At 34.2% G+C, this 21,559-nt stretch overlaps 1 protein-coding gene across 5 annotated transcripts in view; it reads left to right on the plus strand.

The window, feature by feature from the left end:
* Positions 1-21,559, plus strand: part of EDEM3 (ER degradation enhancing alpha-mannosidase like protein 3) — a 54,190-nt gene that overhangs the window by 1,613 nt on the left and 31,018 nt on the right. For all 5 annotated transcript variants that reach the window (XM_081025210.1, XM_081025206.1, XM_081025208.1 and 2 more), the window contains exons 2-7: positions 2,140-2,185; positions 12,107-12,207; positions 13,167-13,206; positions 17,296-17,408; positions 18,438-18,591; positions 19,692-19,826. In XM_081025210.1, the coding sequence (XP_080881336.1) occupies positions 2,140-2,185; positions 12,107-12,207; positions 13,167-13,206; positions 17,296-17,408; positions 18,438-18,591; positions 19,692-19,826 (589 nt within the window). The remainder of the gene's footprint in view (positions 1-2,139; positions 2,186-12,106; positions 12,208-13,166; positions 13,207-17,295; positions 17,409-18,437; positions 18,592-19,691; positions 19,827-21,559) is intronic.

Consider the following 21,559-nt stretch of genomic DNA (forward strand, 5'->3'; position numbering starts at 1 on the left):
TTTTTTTTTTTAAGAAACAAAACAGAAAAGACATTGTCTAAGCTCAGAAAAACGTAGACCGCTGATTACCTCCTGGGGTTAGGATGGAAGTGAGGTGGAACCATCAGGTTTTATTTTATGTGCTTCCTTATTGCTTAAATTGTTGGCAAGAGTCTTGTATTCGTTTTTAAATAAAATGATGGAAAAAAGATAAGTTATCAGCTATCAAAACAAAATTACCAGTAACCTCTAGTAAGTGTCTAAATTTTTGTGAATTGAATGTATCACTGGTAACAGTTTTACTGAATAACCTACTCTGTGCCAGGCATTTTACATATGTTATCTCTGTAATGTTCCCTGTTTCTTATTGAGGTGGATGTGATCCCCGTTTTGCAGATGAGGAAATTGAGACTCAAGGTTGACTTGTTCAGAGTCACAGAGCTGGTAAATGGTGGAGCCAGTATTCAAACCCAGGTCTGTATGGCCTCAGAGCCCATGCTCTCTCCACTCTTTGCCACTTCCCTTAAGACTTGGAAAGAGAAGGTTCAAGTCTGTTAAGGATAGCAAGTATCTTATTTGACCACCACTCCCCCTTTTCCCTTTCTTATTAAAAATTTTTATTTGAAGAAAAGTCATTGGATAACTCATTTTGGACCAAAGTTAATTTTTAACTGGAAAAGTCCAACCAATTCCAATGAAATTTTGAGATCACTTACGAAAGTGAGTTTACAATTATTTAGGCTTGTTAATTTAGATTGCCTTACTCTAGTATAAGTGTAGAATGAGAGTCTGCAGCTATGAACTACAAATACACAAACCCCGACTGCTTTTGCCTCTGGGAATTTTCAGGAAACTGAACTGTTGATTCATTAGGTTTACCTGTGTGACTAAATAAATAAATAAATAAATAAATAATCATTTATGATTAAAAGAAAATGCCCCACCCTTTTTCTAACCCCCTTCCCCAAAATCAAACTGATAATAAAGGCTGAAATTGTCACAAATAATAAGCAGTTACTGAGTTGCTTACAATTTCTAGTTTATTGATTTATTTAACAGGTCACATGTAGTCTTATCCTTCCTGGAGTATGTTTGTGTGTGTGTGTGTTTTTAAATGTTACAGCAGTTAATGTTATCTTTTCATTAAAAATAAGTGTAAAACAATTCAATTTCCATAGCACATTGGCAGACAATGTAACTTTAGGAGAGCTGACTTAGAGAAATTAGTTTGAAATGAAGAAAGAGATACATAATAGTAAAAGTTAATAAAAAAATCATTAAAATATTTTTTCCCTTGCTAATTATTGAGATATTTGGCCTTATCTAGCAATATCATTAACTTTTGTAGTTTTTCCTATGGCCCTCAAGCCCCAAAATTTGAGTGCTTAATTGAAAGGCTCATTACTTGTTCACCTTATAGATTTTGACTTAGTAAGTCTGGTATGGGGATCAGAAATCTCCATTTTAAACAGTTGTCTTGGGGATTTTGAGAAACAAAGTTAGCTAAAAGACACAAATCTCTTTCTGAGGATTAGTTTTCTCATTTTAGACGTGAATATTATTTATTTGACTTTTGACAGTTTTTGAAAGGAGTGGAAATACATCATAAAATCATCAAATGTATTCTCTGAAAATGTGACAGTAAGTATGTATTAAGCTAGACATTAGTGATTTTCAGTTTAAGGGGAAAGGCAGAGACTTAGTATTGTTATTTCATATCAATATACACACCCACCCTCTCTTTTGGTAGAATATATAATATAAGCAATAAATGGTAACAATAGTTAGGTCTTTTGGGGCTCTCCAGCAATTATTTCTTCCAAGACAGATATGTTAAATTTTGTTAAGAGGTCATTGTTTTGTAGCATCAGATTTCCTTCTCTGCACGGCATGCATCATTCATTAGTTTTCTTAGGAAAAATTATAAGATGAATTTTACATGAGTTGCTAGGAATAGTAAAAGTTTGGCTCAGCTCAGTGTGGTTCATGAAAGCTTCTCCACTAGCACTGGTGTATTTCCTGAATATGTTTATGCCCCTTTCTAACTAAATTTCGTATTGTTTTTTTATTGGTGCATGTTTATGAAAGAGCATTACATTTTTGAAAGACAATAAATAGAATATACTTAACTTTTTTCCATTTCTGCTCTTTTAAAATTAGGAATCAAGTACTGGAAATGTTTGATCATGCTTATGGTAACTATATGGTAAGTAGAAAGCTTATCTTTATATACCATTTATGTATGTGAACTGATTATTATGTGAGCATACTCAACTGGGATATTTGAATCCTGAGTTAATAGCACTTTTTTTTAAAAATAACTTTTTAAAAAACAGTGCAAACAGTCTACAGAGTATTCCTGGTAGTGCTTAGAGAACAAATTTATTAAATAGGTGAGAATAAGTTGAATTAGGTTATGAAGCTTTGTATTTAAACAATTTCCTTTGATGTTATCAACCATGTTTAGTGAGTGCATTATATAGCTTGTTATTGTGGATGTAAACATGAATAAGATGTTATCTCTGGCGTTAAGGGGCATTATTTTCTTAAATAAAAAAAAACAAAAATAAAAACTATTTACAATAATATTTTATATACTCTATGAAGAAAACCATTGCTAAAAAGAGACAAACTATCACCTAGTCTCTCTCAAAATTATGTCCTCACACAGTGGGCTTTGATTTGAATATATTTTGCTTTCTGATATGCTAACCCTTACTGTTTTAAAATGTCTTAGTGCTCACGTGCGGTGAAATAGCAGTTAACACTTTTTCAAGATGAAAAAGTCCTGGAGCTCTGTTGCACAACATTGAATATACTTAACACTGCTGAACTTAACACTTAAAAATGGAAAAAAATGGTAAATTTTGTGTGAGGTGTTTTTTTTTTACCACAATTACTAAAATCTGATCCCCTCATGGCACAGGTAGCCTCTTGGGAGGTGGAGGTGGAGAGGAAGGTTTGTTTCCCGTGGGGGTCTGGGGAGGCCGTAGCTGTCCCCATCTCTCCCTGCTTCTTTTCCTTCAATAAAATGATCTTAAACTGCCAAAAAAAATTTTTAATTAAAAAAATGAACTAGCAAGCAAATTTTAGAGTGCAAAAGAAAAATTTATGTAATTTTGTAGAGTTTATAATCAAATCATCCTGATAATTAATTCTTGTGACCTTATTTCTGCATTTTAAGATGTCAGCAGATTTTCTTTATGATTAATGTCTGTAAATATAGTTGGAAAAAGTTTGACAGAGGACTAACTTTAGTTGATTCTGCTTTAAATATATTTCAGCTGATTCTATGAATCCATTTTTCGTTATATATTACCCAACTATCTTCATATGTTAACATTATCTTTATAACATAGAAGCATATATACTTTATGCATTTTTGTATTTTTAAACATGTTTTATATTTGATAATCCTTGTTCCCGTGTATGTTGTACATTTGTAAAGAATACATATTGAATTCTTAATAAATGCTTTTAGAATATGATGATGATAAAGTTTTGGGTATTTTTAACCATATTGAAAGCACAGTTTTAAATTCATTTCTTAAGGCCTTAGCCATTCCTTTAATATTTCTTTCAAAATCATTCACCCCTGGTTACTCAGTTTGGGCAAAGTGTAATATAACAAATCTAGGCTAATGGTTTTGAGGTGGCCAAGTGGATCCAAGCTACACCCTCAGACCTTAGCCATCTCATAAGCAAATGCTGTTGGATCCAAAGTTGAATAAAATGGTGTATAGCTGCATTAGTTCAATACATGTCACTGTGGAGAGGATCTTCTCTCTGTAAAGCACAGTATCTTTAATAGCTTGTCCCTTATTAGGCAAACAGCAGAAAGTTTTATCAATACACTTTTCCTATTACAGAATGCACTTAATAAATGGGTTTGTGACAGCAGGCATTGAGGACAGCCCTCAAAGGACTCCCAATTCCAGTTCCTACATATTGAACCCTAACTGGGTAGCTTTCTGTTACAGCTACCCACTTATAAGTCTAAAGGAGAGGGATTTCAGCTCCAAAAACTCGGGACTCCTGAAATTAACACCCCCTTCCCTTTGTTCAGGGGAGACACACCCATCTGCAGTCTATGCAATGCAGATTTTAAAATGCTCAACTGTTTTAAAACATGAGTGACTCTTACAGTATACTGGTGCTGTGCTCATTTTCTGTGAGGTTTGTAACCCAAGATTTAGTCTAGAATTTACACTTCCCCTTTTCAAGTTCTCCACTAACATGAAACAGCTCTAAAATATTAAACAGAAACCAGGTAGGGGCCCTGTATTTGGTATTTGAAGTCAGTTGAAATTTTTTCTAGTTATTATACTCAGAAGCGCTATTAGCTTGCTATAGAGTAAAAGTGTTTGGATTTTGGAGATAGATGAACTTTGAGTTCAAATCCCATCTCAGCTATTTAACAGTTTGGACCCTGCACAGATTATTTAACCTCTCTGAGTGGTGTCTCCCTATGTAAAATGGGGATGATTGTAAAGTTTTATTTATAGAGTATAAGATTTTTGAGAACAGGGACCATTTTCTTTAATTTTTAATAAATTCACCTTTTATATGACCTGAGCTTAACATCATGCCTCGTATGTAAATGATTATTGTTTTTTAATTTAGAACTTCATTGAATTTTTGTGAAAATATAATAGTGCTTAATTTTTTTGCATTTGATTATTGTGATGCATCTTTGCCTTTTAAATTCAAAGAAATTATTTAGTAACCATTAAAAATACAAGTTTATGGTGAATTTTGGGATATATCACTCTTTATATTTAATTTACTTTGTTGTTGACAGTCATCTGCTGTGCTAAAATGTAAAATGCCTGGCACATGGTGGACTTTAATGTTGAAAGCTTTTCATTTTTCACTAGTTCTTTTTAATATTACTCTCTAGTCTAGTCTACAATTAGAGCAGTTCCTTTGAACCTTGGTTCTCTGGAAAACGATGGTATATTCCGAAGACAGGCAATAGAATATGGTGAAGAACAAGAACTGTGGAAATGGAGCAGGACGCCCTGAATTGGTTCTGCCACCTACTAGCTGGGTTACAATGGGAAAGTTACCCGATCTTCCCAAGGCAGTTTCCTCACCTCTCTGAAATGGTTTACTCCTTCACAATGTTGTCTTAAGGATTAAACAAAGTCATATAAGTGGTTAGAACTTGTGTCCAGCAAATAGGAAACACTGTACGAGTTCACCAACACTGCTACCGACTGCTGTTGCATCTGTCAAAACTACTGTTAATATCATCATTCTTTCTCGGCCTGGGATTGAAATTGCCCTCCTAAAATTCATCACAGCTCGTTCCCCAGATTGTACATGGAACTTCCTTAAAACATATACGTTCCTTCCTGTTCTAGGCATGTACCTTTTCAGGGGATTTTGTTCCTTTTTTTTATTCTCCAGATTGTTAATGCTGTTCTTCAATAAGAAAGCTCTGCCAGCTTTAGGTAGATTATTGCGTCTCTGCCATCCCTTGGTGTTAAATCCAGGAATTTTCTGATTTTTTTCAATTATGGTCATAAATATTAACATTATAACTATGTTTGACAGATGTCTAACCCTAATCAGACTGCAGTTTCTCCATAGTAAACTGCACAGATGGCTTTCTCTGTTCCCTAAATGACGTGACTTTTGATTGTTTTGACAGTCTTGGGGTGACTTTATTTAACCCTAGACTGTAGCCACTTTAGGGCTTCTATTAGCACGTTTTTAATATTTGTGCTGAAGTCAGTTTGCAGATTAATTTAGATGCCAAAATGACATGTATTTAGGCCACCAGATGCAGAACCTTTTTGGATCTGAGTTCTGATCCTTGTCTTCCAGGGTTTTTCCTGTCGACTGTTATAAACAAAAGTTGTACTTTGGTAGAGCCCTAAACATTACAAATAAACTGTAAAAGAGTTGGTAAGCACAATTTCCTTAAACTAGTAGAATCATACCTAGTAACCTTAACTTCTAAGCTTGATTTTGTGAGAGCACAGTTCAAAGAGAAACAGATTAATCTTCATCATTCAAACCAAAGGAACTGTGTTAAAGTGTAACTTCCTTGTGGATTTTGAGATTTATGTAAGTTTCCTTAGAATTTTTTCCTGTTTCTTTTTTAAACATATTTTTGTTGTAAAATATACATAACCAAATTTATCATTTTAACCATTTTTAAGTATACAGTTTTGCAACATTAAGTACATTTACATTGTTGTGCAACAACCATCACCGTCTATCTCCAGAACTTTTTCATATTCCCTGTTTGAAACTCTTTGCTTAATGTTTTGATAGTTTTTTCATCAAAAAGAATAATTCTGTAAATAAAGTAGTTTAGAAGTGGTACTGTTGGCTGAGAGGAGGGAAGATACAAATTTATATGTCTTTTTTTGTGTAGACAATGTGGGACTACCTTTTGTTAACCATTTTTCCATGGCCTCTACTTTTAGAACATCCTAAAACTGCCAAAATGACATAAGAAATTCTATAGTATTTGCTCATAATGTTTTATCATTACACTCTGATACTCTATATAGGATTTTAACTCAGTAGAATCAGGTCTTTCTGTTTAATTAGATAATTTACAGACAAAAATTTTCCAATTTTAAGTGCTCAATTCTGAGTTTTGACAATTGTATACAGTTGTTTCACTACCCTGCAGTTATGATATAGAACATTTCCCTCCCCCCAAAAAGCTTCCTCATCCTCCTTTGCAGTCAGTTCCTGTTACCCATCTCTGACCTCTAGCAACCATTGTGATCTGCTTTTTGTCATTGTAGTTTTCCCTTTTCTAGGATTTCATGTAATTGGCATCATAGAGTATGTAGTTTTTTGATTCGGATTCTTTCGTTTAGCATGATGCTTTTGAGATTTATCCATGTTTTGGATACATTGTCGTTTATATTTATTGCTCATTAGTATTCAGTTGATTTGATGGAATACAATTTGTTTATCCATTCAACAGCTGATAAATATTTGACTTGTTTCTGGTCTTTGGCTGTTATTAAAAAGATTGCTATGAACCTGTCAAAGCAAATTTTTATGAAGACATACATTTTCATATATTTCCCACCTAGGGATTGCTGGGTCATATGGGAAGGGTAAGTTTATAAGAAATTGCCAAACTGTATTGAAGTGGCTGTAACATTTTGCATTTCCCAGCAGCAGTGTGTAAGAGTTTTAGTTACTTCACATCCTTTCCAACATTTCGTATTTTCAGTCTTTTTAATTTTAGCCTTTCTAAAGGATGTGTGGTGGTACTTTGTTGTGATTTTAATTTGATTTTTCCTGATGACCAATCATGTTAAAAATCTTTCCGTGTGTGTGCGCGTGCGCACGTGCACATACTATATATACTATATATGTACTATGTATATAGTATATATGTTATATATAATATATAATATATACGTATATATTATATATACATATATTATATATATACATATATTATATATATACATATACATATATATATATATATATATATATGGGTGAAGAGTCTGTTTAAATTTCTGGCCCATTTTAAAATCATTTGTTCTGTTATTACTGAGTTGTAAGAGATATATTCCGGATATTAGTCCTTATCACATACATGTTTTGCAGATATTTTCTCTCAGTCTGTAGTTTGCCTTTTAATTTTCTTAACAATGTCATTTGAAGCGCAAATGTTTTAAATTGTCACCAAGTCCAATTTACCCTTTTTTCTTTTATAATTCATGTCTTTTATATCCTACCTAAAAAATATTTGCCTAGTCCAGGGTCTAAAAGATTTTCTTGTTTTCTTCTAGGTGTTTTATAACTTTAGCTTGTTCATTTTGATCTATCACCCATTTTATGTAAGTTAATGTTTGTGTATGGTGTGAGGTAAAGGTTGATTTATATTTTTTTCTATGTGGATATCCAGTTGTTCCAGCACTATTTGTTGAAAAGAATTTCCTTCCCCCACTGAATTACTTTGGCACCTGTGTAAAATCAGTTAACCATACATGCATGTATCTGTTTCTAGAGTCTGTATGTCTTTCCCATTGATTTGAATATTTATTTGTACTCCAAGATTACAATATCTTGATTAAGTGTGATACTAAGTCCTGAAATAAGTCCTGAAATAAGACCATGTAAGTCTTTCAGCTGAAATAAGTCCTGAAATAAGACAATGTAAGTCTTTCAGCTTTGTTCTTTTTCATAATTGTTTTGGATATTTTAGAGTCTTTGCATTTCCCTGTAAATTTTATAATCATATTGTAAATTTCTACAAAAAAAGCCTGTTGAGCTCTTAGTTGGGATTATGCTGAATCTATAGATCAGTTTGGGAAAATTGACTTAGCAACATTGAGCCTGTTGAGGCTTCCAGTCCAACATGGGGTCTCTGTCCATTTATTTAGAGCATATAGTTTTCAGTATACAGATGTTACACATCTTTTGTTAAATTTATCCATATATCATATTTTTGATGCTGTTGTAAATAGTCGTTTTTCAAATTTTAATTTCCAATTATCCATTGATGTTATACAGAAACACAAAATTCTTTTTGTCTATTGACCTTATATCCTGCAACCTTACTCAACTCACTATTTCTAGTAGCTTTTTGAGATAGATTCCTTAGGATTTTCCACGTGGTCATTTATGTCATCTGCAAACAAAGAGACTTTTCCTTTTTAATCTGTAGGCCTTTTATTTGTTCTCATTGAGTGGCTAGGACTTCTAGTACTATGTTGAAAAGACGTTGTGGGATCTTTGCCTTGCTCCTAATCTTAGAGAAAAAGCAGTAGCCTTTCACTTTAAGTGTGATGTTAGCTGTCGGTTTCATAGATGCCCCATATTGGGTTAAGTTCCTTTCTATTTCTGGTTAGCTGAGAACTTTAGTTGTTAGAGGGTATTGAATTTTGTCAAATGCTTTTTCTGTATCTATAAAAAAAAATCTGTTAATAGCAGGACTTTATTTCATTATAACATTATTTCATATAACATTTCATAATTTTGATTTATTTTATCATTGATCAAATCCAAATAAGTGCAGTCTTAAATATCTGAAAAATGGTTTACTAAGTGAATATAAATAGTGAACAAAAGGGAATAGGAAAATCTGACCTGGAATGAAAGGAGAACTGATAACTTGTTCAAGTTCAATCTTTAATTAGTATATGCTATATCAGTATGTGATCAGTGGTTTATTAAATAATACTTTGTATTTTAGGAAGGAATATTTTATCTGTCTCGAGGAAGGTGCTTAACAATAAGGATCTGGAATAAAACATTTAAAAATGTACATAACTTTATTGGAAATTAAATAAATTTGATATTTTCAGGAACTCACTTTTATAAATATTGCTTTTGTTTTATTACTGCTTTTAGTAAAATAAAGTCTTTTCCCTTTGCCTAATTTTGGGGATTGGTTTTATAAAAAGTCGGTTTCTGATACTGCTTTGACTTGAGTGTTTTCAGACAGTTATATCACTTCAGAGCTCTAGTAAATTTAGAATCTGATGTGGAGAGTCTGTTGTGTTGCGTTTTTTTTTAAAGATTTTATTGGGGAAGGGGAACAGGACTTTGTCGGGGAACAGTGTGTACTTCCAGGACTTTTTTCCAAGTCAAGTTGTTGTCCTTTCAGTCTTAGTTGTGGAGGGTGCCATTCAGCTCCAGGTCCAGTTGTCGTTGCTAGTTGCAGGGGGCACAGCCCACCATCCTTTGAGGGAGTCGAACCGTCTACCTTGTGGTTGAGAGGACGCACTCCAACCAACTGAGCCATCCAGGAGCTCAGCGGCAGCTCAGCTCAAGGTGCCCTGTTCAATCTTAGTTGCAGGGGGGCACTGCCCACCATCCCTTGTGGAAGTCGAGGAATCCAACGGCAACCTTGTGATTGAGAGCCCGCTGGCCCATGTGGAAATAGAACCGGCAGCCTTCAGAGTTAGGAGCATGGAGCTGTAATCGCCTGAGCCACCGAGCCGGCCCCTGTTGTGTTTTGTTTTACTTTATGTTTTTGCTCTTGCTTTTAGAATCTGTAGATCAATTTTTTGATGTTCTATTTAATTCATGTTGTGTTTAATGTGTATGTTCTACTTAATTCATATTGAACTCTTCTGTCACCTGAGTTTTATTTCTGAGTGATAATTATTAAATGTTTTTCATGACTCTGAGTCATAGCAATATGAATTACTCATCCCTAGTCCTGGCAATACATTGTAAACAGAAAGTATTACTGTACCTCAAACAGCCAGGATGTTTGCAGCGTAATACGGCTCTTTGCCATGTATGCATTATTCTGGATTTATGCAAACTAACTGTAGTTCGTTTTGTGGTTAAACCAAAGAAGAGGCTGTGGTTTTGTTTTTATCCTTAATCTTGAAACAGGGGCACAAAGTATTTTTACACCTGGTTCCAAACTACTTTATTTCATTATTCTGGTTTGCAGTTGCTACTAATATTTTTCTTATCTGGATAAGCTTAGGGTTTGAGTTTCATATTTAATTTCAGACAACAGTGTTTATATATATGTATGTGTGCTGCAAAACCCAAAAATATTATGAAGGTTTTTAAGCTGTGGTTTAAATAACTCTTGATTTTAGAGCAACTCTTTAATAACATTTGAATGATCTCTTACAAAGTATCTCTCAAAATACATCGGCAAATGTGAAAAATACAATTTCCTGAATTCTAAGTGTTTTTTATATGTGTTAAATATGTAAAGCAATAAAAATAGTGTGCATTCTGGCAAATCACAGTTCCATTGGAAATAACACTGAAAAAGGAGTTAGAAACTTGACATGTAAAAGACAAATGTAAAATAATTAGGAATGTATACTAAAATTATATGTAACATGAAAATTGTAAAATGTTGAATTCAGAATTTGGTAGCTGCATGTGGATTCTAATTACATCAAAACATTTGTTGCCTGAAATCCTTTCCTTGGGACATGAATCATTACAGACCATGAACTTTTTTTAATAGCTGAAGGGTTGCAGTCTTCTATGCTTTTTGTATTCTTTAGCCTACTTTAGTTTTTAGGGGGAGGGTCTTTCCCTTTCTGTTGACCGCGTGTTTAGTGTTCCTGGTCTCTATTCTATTTTTCTGCTGCTAATGTGCTATGAGTTTGGAATCTAGATAATTGAGTTGTATAGAGATGGACATAGAATCAGGAATATTTTGGCTGAACTTCAAAAATTAAGAATCATGGGCATACAAGTATAGGAGGAACAAGGAAGAGTGTCTTCAGTGTGATAGCAGCTATCACATTTTAAATATCCATGTCTTTGACCCATTGGGTCTGTTTCTAGGGATCTAATCAATAGCAATACACGCATATGTACAAAAGATATATGCATATAGATGTTTATTGCAGCATTGCTGATGTAGTGAAAGATTGAGTTCAACCTACGTGTTCATGAGTAGAAGAATAAAAAAATAAATTTTAGCATATCTGTACTTTGGAATACTTTGAGGAAAAGGTACTATGAAGTGTATAGGCTCTGGAGTCAGGCAGCCAGGTTTGAATTTTGGATCCGTCATTTACTCGTTGCATTACGTTGGTTTACTTAGTTTCTTTTGACCTCAATTTTTTCATCTCTAAAATGGAGATAACTGAATCTGTGTCAGAGGGCTGTGTAATAATTAAATGAACTAAAGTGTATAGAACAGTGCATAGAACATAAGTACTCAAATAACACTAGCTAATATTAAAGTATCACTTTGCAGTTACTAACAATAAAATACATCTATAAAATTATAGCATGGAAAAACCCCACCATGATTTAAGTAAACAAATTGTAGAGCAATGAGCACCTGTTTGTACATAAAATTTTAAAATGATATATGTGCATATATTTTAATGTATGTGGCTAAATCTGGAAGGGTAAATGCCAATCTTAACTAGTTACGTCTGGAGAGTGAGGTTGGGTGGAGGGGAAGCAGAGTACAGATTTTTAAAGAAATATTTTCTTATTTTTTCCCCCAAGCACATATAACATTTATAATTTAAAATGTGTTTGTTTTTTTTTAAATAGACTGTAAGGAAAGTAGAACTTTTTGACTAACCTTTATTTTCCTTTATTTAAAAATAGCCATGAAAAGGTTATGTTCTCTAAATGATGTGTGCTTTCTCTTACTTTCCGCAGTGACTCACTAAGATTTTCCTTGCAGGAACATGCTTACCCAGCTGATGAACTGATGCCTTTAACCTGCAGAGGTCGTGTCAGAGGCCAGGAGCCAAGTCGGGGTGATGTTGACGATGCCTTGGGAAAGTGAGTGTTGGCACTGGGATAGCAGGGCATCTCCGAGTTCCCAAGTCTCGGCTCAGGGAGGCAATGTACAGTCGTAGTTCTGGGGATTGGTTCAATTTCTTTATTTCTTTTTTTAATTAAAGTTTATTGTGGTGACAATTGTTAGTAAAGTTACATAGATTTCAGGTGTACAATTCTGTTAATAGATCATCTATATATCACATTGTGTGTTCACTACCCAGAGTCAGTTCTCCTTCCATCACCATATGTTTGACCCCCTTTACCCTCCTCTACCACCCCTCTCCCTCCCCGTACCCTCTGGTAACCACTAAACTATTGTCTGTGTCTATGCGTTTTTGTTTCTCATTTGTTTGTCTTATTCTTTTGTTGTTTTTAGTCTCGTATACCACATATCAGTGAAGTCATATGGTTCTTGACCTTTTCTGTCTGACTTATTTCGCTTAACATGATGCCATAAGAAAAGATGAAATAGTACCATTTGCGACAACATAGTTGGATCTTGAGATTATTGTGGTTAAATTTCAAAGGCTGCTATAAGTATTACATTAAGTTCCTTTATTCCCTCTGTTACCTTTCATAAAAAATTAATCAGTTTACCTTTTAAAATCAGTGAAAAGTTGAGTTGTTTATTAAGATGGATGTAACTTTTAAAATATATAGAGAGCCATTGACATATTATAAGATGTTGATGCTTTAATATTTGCATTTGCTTTAAAAAGAGCTAATGAATATTTCTGTTCATTTTGAAGGATGTGTAAGTAGGCTGAAATAAATATAATGTTAAGGCTTTCAGGTTCTTTCAGTCTTTTATAGGTTACATTGTACTAGAGATGCTTTGAGTACTATTAATAGTTAATAGAAATTGCCCATCAATAGGATACAGATATGTCTGCTAATATATTCATGGATAAAATATTCAGAATTCTAATGTTTTATTTCTCGTTATACTTGTTTCTTAGATTTTCCCTGACTCTGATTGATTCTTTGGACACTCTTGTGGTAGGTTTGATTCTTCTTGAATTTACTTATTTTATAAATTTCATAATATGCACACTCAAGGATTATGAATATAATCATTACATGGTAAGGCTGAAACGGAAGCCTTCAGAATTTAAAATGTTCTAATCTTCCACACTATTGAGTTAATCATGTCACATGAACGTCAGGTAAAATTATGTAGAACCGTGGAGATACTCAAATAATTTATAGGTATGTCTGCTTATGTAGTGGCACCTTAGTGCAGAAGGGTGTTTCCCTTTGGACAAGAAGGTTAAAGCTATTGGAAGAAAGTAATTCTAGAAAATACCATTGATAGTCTTGTTCTAGGATGACATACCACAATGAAACTGAAATTGTGAAATTAAAATTTTTATATGTTGTGTTATTTAAAAAAATTTATATTTTTCCCAGCAGTGAGTTTTAGCACCAGGTGATCACTTCTTGATACTCCTTTTCAACCTCATGGGGTACAAAATCGTTTTACTTCATTCTGGTTGGGGATGGTTTGTGATGGCAGAGGGAAAAGATTGAGTTCTAGATATCATGGTTTCTACATATAGTATCTTTCTATAATCGTTTTTACTCTTAGATCATTTATGGTATAAAAGTAGGCATGTTTCAGGATTTTCCTTAAGGCATATTTCTCAATTTTTGAGTTAATATCTCAAGTACAGATTAATATTTTTTAAAAAAACATAAAACAAATATCTTTGAGGGTGGCAGAAGTTTTTCAGAACCAGGCTTTTCTTCCCAACGTATTCTTCTTTCAGCTGTTACTTTTTTTCCCTTTCCTTCCTTCCTCCCTCTTTTTTCTCTCCTTCTCCTTCTCCCTCTTTCTCTTTTTTCTCTTCCTTCTCCCTCCTTCCTTCCCTCCCTCCCCTTCTCCTTTCTCTCCCTTCTTCCCTCCCTCCCTCCGTCTCTTTCTGTCACTCACCCTCCCCCTTCTTTCTTTGTCAGAGATTCTCAACTATACCAGCACCTTAGGAGGATTGCCTATGAAGTTTTGAAAAAAAGTGCCCCTCTCCCTCGTTATTTAATTGTCTGGAGTTGGACTGGACATTGTTATTTATTCCTCTAAAGCTTCTGTTTGTTTATAAAATGCAGCCATGATTGAGAAGACCTTTTTGTTGAAAAGACCATGATTGTTTAGACCTTTTTAGCTAAGTCAGGGTTTCAAAAGTTGAGACATAATTTTCATAGATTAAAGGAATGTGTGAACTCTGTTATAATGATTATGAGAATGAGAAAGAATATTGTATGCCTTATTTTTGGTTTAGTGGTCCTAGGTGATTTGCTATAATAGGGGAAGAGGAAAAGATAAACATAATATCCTGGGAGGCACAAATTACCTGGGAGAACTAAATGGTGTTATTTACTTTTAGCTGTAGGTGAGCTACGCACATGAAGTCTGTCTTGATATGGAGGGAGTGAGGAGCAGTGCTGTGTGGTAGGAAAGACCAGAGATGGACCTAAGTCTGTTTTTCATTCTGTCATCTTGGCTTTATCCTTCCACATAGCAAGTTCCCATTGTCTCTCTGTAAGCCCTTGGTTGAACATGGACCTCAGGTATCATACGTGTTTTAAAAACATGTTACCAGAAATGAATGAGACAATGTGGTTCCCGGCTGCATCACTTTCCTGTGTTTAGAAATCCGTTGGTCTCCAAATTAATTATCATAAAGGTCACATCCTTGAAGTTATACCGATGATACACTTTGCCATTGGTTCTCAAACTGGGATGGATCCCAGGCCAGGAGCATCCGCATCACCTGACAACTTTTTTGAAATGTAAATTGGAGGGCCTGATCCCAGAAGCACTGAGTCAGAAAGTGGGACCGAGGCCCAAGTAGCCTGTTTTTAACAAGCTTCCAGATGAGTCTGATGTATGCTAAAGTTTTAGAAGCACTGTATAATGATGCAGTACTTTTTAAACTTCAGTGTGTAAGTCACCTAGAGATCTTGCTAAAATGTGGACTCTGATCCAGCGGAGTGCAGGTGGGACGCAAGGGTCTGTGTTTGCAGTAAGCTGCCACTTGGTGGTGCTGCTGGTGCCGCTCGGCGTGTGCAGTGGGGCCTGAGTTCTGGCTCCTTGCGGCTGGAGTAACAAACGGGAATCACGTAACACTGACGGGTGTGACCTTGGCCGCATTACTTAACTTCTCTGGGCCCCTGTTTCACCTCAGAAGGGCCTAGACTAGATATCAGAGGGCCCTGTTAATTATATTATTTCTTACTGATCTTTGGTTCAGATAAGTAACTCCTATTGGTGAAGCTGTCCTCAAGAAGAGTCAGAAAAAAAGACTGATAGCGTCTTATAACATTTAAAAAATGAGACTTTATAAACTCTTCAGACTTCGGTCTTTCATAGTGGGAATAACCTAAGTAACTTATTGCATACCATCATAATTTTGAAATAGTCAAATTCATTTTGAATTTTTATTATCTTAAATATTTACTTTTTAATTTAAATAGAACCAAAAGAAAAGAAATTAATAATTTGAGTTTTTTCCTACATTTAGAAGGAATGCTATCTTATACATTTTATCAATACGAATATTAATATTTCTAATTTACTTTGCCTTTGTGATTGTTTTTTCACTTTATGATTTATTTATTTGAAAACATTAATAGGACATATTACTTGTACACAAAACCATAAATTTTTATTTTGGTCTTGCCGTAAAATGTTATGTAGAATTTCTGTTGTCATAGATTGATCTTTAAATTTAAACTGTTGTTCCTAACTCTAGCTACCTAGTTTCTGTTTTTTATAATTAAGTCAGTCACTGAAACTTTAAATTTACCTTTAAATTTATCATTACCATGAAATCGGTAGAAAGATATTGAAACAAAGATAATGGGGAAAAGGAAGAGACCTGAATTCATTCTTTGTTATCAGCTAGGAGCTCAAGAAACTCATTAATTAATGGAGCTGTTAGATTGAATTTTCTAGCTAATTATGGGCAAAGAGAATTGTCTTCCCATTTTTAGTTTCCTTTGTAACAAACAGCATTGGTACTATTCTTTGGAGTAATTCTTAGGCGATAGACCTAAAACGAAGAGTAAGATTAACAACATGATATTAAAAAGTCAGGTACTCTTACCTAACCTAAATTAGAATTTTTAGTGAAAGTATCAAATCAAGTGAAAAAGCACTAACAATTTTATCAAACAAAAATATTAAACAGTCAAGTAAAGATAACTACTTTTAATGGATTTAGGATCTAAATCTGATTGTGTGGTCTTGATTTAGACTGAAAAAGCAAAGCAACCTGTGTAGTGACAGTGACCCTTCATGGAGTTATTACAAGAATCTACAGAGTTCTTAGCTTAGATTCTAGACCCTCGTGGTAATAGTGACAATAATAGTAATGTATTAAGTACTTATTAAGTCAGGCACTCTACTAAATGTACTTTACGTACGTTATCCCATTTAAACAACCCTATGAGAACAGTTATTTCCTCTTTGTGTTGATGAAGGAACAGGCTCGGAGTTGGAATTAACTTGACTGGGATTAGACAGGTGGTGAGTGAAGGAACCAAAATTCCAATCAGGCCTTGCTCTTGACCACACGTTGTACGGCCTTCTTAGTCAGGGCTGGGCATCCATGGAGTGAAGGTGGCAGGTGGCATAGGGTTTAGGGTTAGTCAATCGTCCCCTGAAGGATGTGGTTTCTTCTGAGAGGAAGCAACTTTTAAAATGAAGTTTGGTGAATAGGATGTTTTTTTGTTTTGTTTTTACTTAGAAACCAAATCCCAGTAGTGCTCACCTCACGTAGCCCTAGGTCATGGGTTATAAAGAAACCAGTTAAGAGTTCTGATAATGATTGTTTAAAATCCTTGTGACATGTCAGTGTGTCTAAGTGTGTCTAGTGTGTCTGAAGTATATAGAAATTCCCTATATTATAATTAGGTACTTTTTTTTTTTCAGTTTTAGGTATTATCATAATTTTATTATGTCTAAGGGAAATATTTTGTATGTGTCACTTTTTAGAATCTTAAGATGTTAACTTGCTTTTAGTAGCAAATTCTGGGGATATTTTTCTTTGATTTTGTATAAATAGCTTTATTTTCGTAATTTTCTTCTAGGTATTAAATAAAACTAAAGAATTTGAAGATGCGGTGAGAAAAGTTTTAAGAGATGTTAATTTAGATAATGATGTAGTTGTATCAGTCTTTGAAACAAACATCAGAGTTCTTGGGTAAGTATGTAAGACGGGATTGTGCTGTATAACTTTAATGATAGACAAGCTTTGGGTATACTGTTTATTTCTTGATGGTAGCAAAGCAAGACATTTCTTGTGTTAAAAGATAAAAGTTAGGACATTATGAAACACAGAGGCTATGGAATGACCTTGCATTGTGTCAGGCACACACAGCAGCAGGCTTTGGAAATAGTTGCAGACTCAACTATTGTTAAAAAAGGACTCTAGGTTGGACATTTGCATCTTAGCTTCGTCACAAGTTTTTCACTAGCGGCATCGTTGGCTAACCTTAGCCAGCACCTCTTCAAGCCAAACGAAGCAATTCATAGGATTACCTCTCAACCACACAGTTTGAAATGCTCTTGGAACATTTAGACATACGGAATTACGGGATTTATTAATTCAAGTTTCAACATTATTCAACTTGTATATTTAATGGCTACTGTTGTGTTATTGTATCTCATTTCCTTTTGTCAGACAAAAGGAGTCTGTTCACTTGAATTTAAGAAATAGTTATGTACAAAATAATTTAAGAATAGTCAATTTAAGAATTGAATTTAAGAATAGTTATGTACTTTCTATGTATAGAAAGTACAGAATCATTTTAACGGAGTTTATTAATCTTACATTTAGTGCAGAGTAGGGAGTTGGTTTTTATTTATTTTTTAGTATTGTACTAAGAGTTAAAGATTTCATGATATAATTAAATTTAAATTTTGTTAAATATTAACTTTGTCAAATTTGTGAAAATAAGTGGCTTCTAAGATGTTCTTTGAGAAAATTTGAGGCATTTAAGAATTCCAGACACTTTACAACACAGAACATCTGTGTTTTTTTTTTTTATACTGGCTATGTGATTATAATGGTTTGTCATAAAATGAGTAGGCCATCGTTAAATAAATAAGTTCTTCTGTAGTCTTTCCTTATGTGTGCTAAGTTGCTGATAACAAGATACTGACATGTTTTTAGGCGGCAACTTTTAAGTATCTGTAAAATGTGGATAATGTTTCATTTCTGTGATTGCAGAGGTCTTTTGGGTGGACACTCATTGGCAATCATGCTCAAAGAAAAAGGGGAGTACATGCAGTGGTACAATGATGAACTTCTTCAAATGGCAAAGCAATTGGGTTACAAACTTTTACCAGCTTTCAATACTACCAGTGGCCTTCCTTATCCAAGAGTAAGTACTTCTGAAAAATATGGCAGTCTTTGTATACTTCCTTTGCTAAAAAAAACTAACAACAACAACGAAAACAATGAGTTTTTGTGATGGGAGCCATTGTTTCTCACCTGCTTGAGGCTGCAGAAAAGTACTTTGTAGCTGCATAACAAATTTATATTGACATTTCAATTAATTTGCATTTAGTAGTGTGAGAATTTAGATTAATTTAAGCCTTTATGTGTCACTGCATAACAGATTAAATTATGCTGCAGAAGGAAGAAACAGATGCCAGACTCGAATTTGGGCGCAGAATTATTTGTGCAGAAGATATATTTGAAGCAGTGAGAATAGGTGTTGACTCTAGAGGAGAGGTTATGGCGAGAACACAGATCATAGGGGATCGAGGAGGAAATGGGGCGGTACAAAGGAGAATGTTCAGAGACCACAAAGTAGTGGAGGTTATTAGAAAATCTTAAAAAGAAGAGCTTCAAAAAGAGATGTTCTAAAAAACATGTGAATTAGGTGCAGAGAGAGCCTTGAAGGGTATAATGTGGTAAAATAAAGGGGAAAGAAGGATTCCAAATTGATGAAAGTACAGAACCATTCATTTTGAGATTTCTTCTATGTTGGTAAAGAAGCTTAGCCGCAGAGTCGTTTGAAGGAGTTTTGTGGGTTTTTTTACCCCCAAGGAATAAATGTTATATTTAAAGCAGACGGAAAGAAGCCATTGACCATAGAAAGAACTCTCTCCTGATTGATTTCATTCATTATTAACACTATTATTCTCTTCCTCTTATCCAAGTCAGACATCTCAGCCATTACCAAGCTCTGTTAACTTTTTTGTTTTCTTACTGCTGCTCTGCTAGTTGAAACCAGTACAATTTAATTCCTAGACTATTGTCAGTGCCCATCTTACTCTTTTCTGTCTGGTTTATCCTTCAGACACTTCAAAAATTAATCTTACTAAAACATAACTTTTATCAAATTACTCCACCCTCAGAAGTTGAAATCTCCCTGTTGTACTAAGTGTCTTTTAACTTTCAGAATTCCTTACAGTTTGTCAGTTGGAGCCATTACCTCTTGATAATTGCTAATTGTAATCTTCTGGCTTTATTTAGATTAATTTAAAGTTCGGTATCAGAAAACCAGAAGCTCGGACAGGCACTGAGACCGATACCTGTACAGCGTGTGCAGGTACCTTGATCCTCGAGTTTGCTGCTTTAAGTCGATTCACAGGAGCAACAATATTTGAGGTTTGCTTTCCATAGTCTTTGATCTCCTGGGTATTGGGCATAACGAAGTTTGTATCTTTTCTTCATTCGTCAAGTATTAGGATTATCAGTTGGAGGATTACTGCTGTTTCAGTCAACTTTTGTCTAAATCCCATCACAGTTTTTGTCAGAAACATGGAAGTCATCATGAGGTAGATATATTAAATACAACTTTGCATTTTTTCACAAACTATAAATGTCTGGGTTTATTTTTAGAAGATTTTTTAGCTATATTACTTACGTGAACCTGATATCACAAATGTCTTATATGAAATACTATGTCTCTGTGTTTCATTTGTTAGACTTATACATGATCTGTTGCATTTCTGAAAATTTCCCTAATCTGAAACACAGGGAAATTTTTGTACTCAAGTCTTGACTTAGAGACTTAGTTGTAAGTTTGTTTATTCCAAGGGAAGTTTTATTCATTATGCAAGAGACTTACTGTTCCCCAAGTATTTTGTTGTGGACTAGCTATGTCTCACACTTTTTATTTTATCTAATTGTTTAAGCTTCTCATTGGAGTGCAATAGTAACACAAAATACCCCCTATTTAAACATACGACTTAGGAGAATTTTTTAAAATGCATCAAATGGCACACATAGAGCAAGCAGATATAGGGAATATAAACCAACATTAGCAACATTGGACCTGAGGGTAAATAAAACAAGTCAAATGGTCTTGGTGTGTATCTGTGTTCAGAGTGTCGTCAGGACAGATTTATCATGTTTGGCTTAATTTTTATTCTATACCTTGTTGACTAACATTTTCCCTTTATTAAAAAGTGTAGTCACTTTTGCATGTAGTCTGATTGGAACTACAAACTCTGAGAGATACTGATACATTTGCAGGTGAGGAAAAGGAGGCTCAAAGAGGATGAGATGCGCAGCTAGTGGGTGAATGAGTGGAAGTGGAATTAGAATCCATGCCTTTTTGAAGTCAAAACCCACACTCTTTCCCCTGGGCTATTTTGTATCTATGAGTAAATCTGTTGAAAATCATGATTTTTTTAAAACTGCTGAATGTACAGTAATTGACTATGAGAGAAACAATCTGATGCAATTGATAGAGCATCAGTCTAAGACAGGGTTGGTAAAACCACAGTCTCTGGGTCAGATCCAGCCATTGCCTGTTTTTATTGAACACCGCCATGAAGCTCATATATTTATTTTGTCTATGGCTGCATTTGTGCTACAGTTGAATAATTGTGACAGTGACTGTGTGACCCATTAATGCCTGAAATATTTGCTATCTGCCTCTTGTCAGAAAAAGTTTGCTGACTATATAAAGAGATCTGAATTCTCATACTAATTGTTTTATAACTCAGTTTTAAATTTTGGTTGACTCTTTGATTTCACTGGTCCTGTTTTCTTACCTTAAGATAGGAGAAATATTATCTGTATGCAAGTTTCCAGCTTTGAAAATATAGCATGTGATTAAAGTTGTAATCTGCTTTGTTTTAAAAAATCAGCATAAGTAGTTTAAATCAAGAATTAAAATGATTTTACATTCTCCTTTTAAATCTGCAAAGTGACAAATTGATTTGATGATTTTTTTCTTTTGTAGAAGTACTTCTGCAATGCTAAATAGGCTCATGCTCTGAAATTAATTTTTGACTTAGAAACTCTCCTGAGCATGTCCTTCGCTTTTATGTTCTGTAACATCTTTTTCATCGAAAGCCAAGAATTTGATCAGAAGTTATTTTAATTTAGTA

Source organism: Rhinolophus hipposideros, assembly GCF_964194185.1.
Source record: "Rhinolophus hipposideros genome assembly, chromosome: 19".
Taxonomy (NCBI): Eukaryota; Metazoa; Chordata; class Mammalia; order Chiroptera; family Rhinolophidae; genus Rhinolophus; species Rhinolophus hipposideros.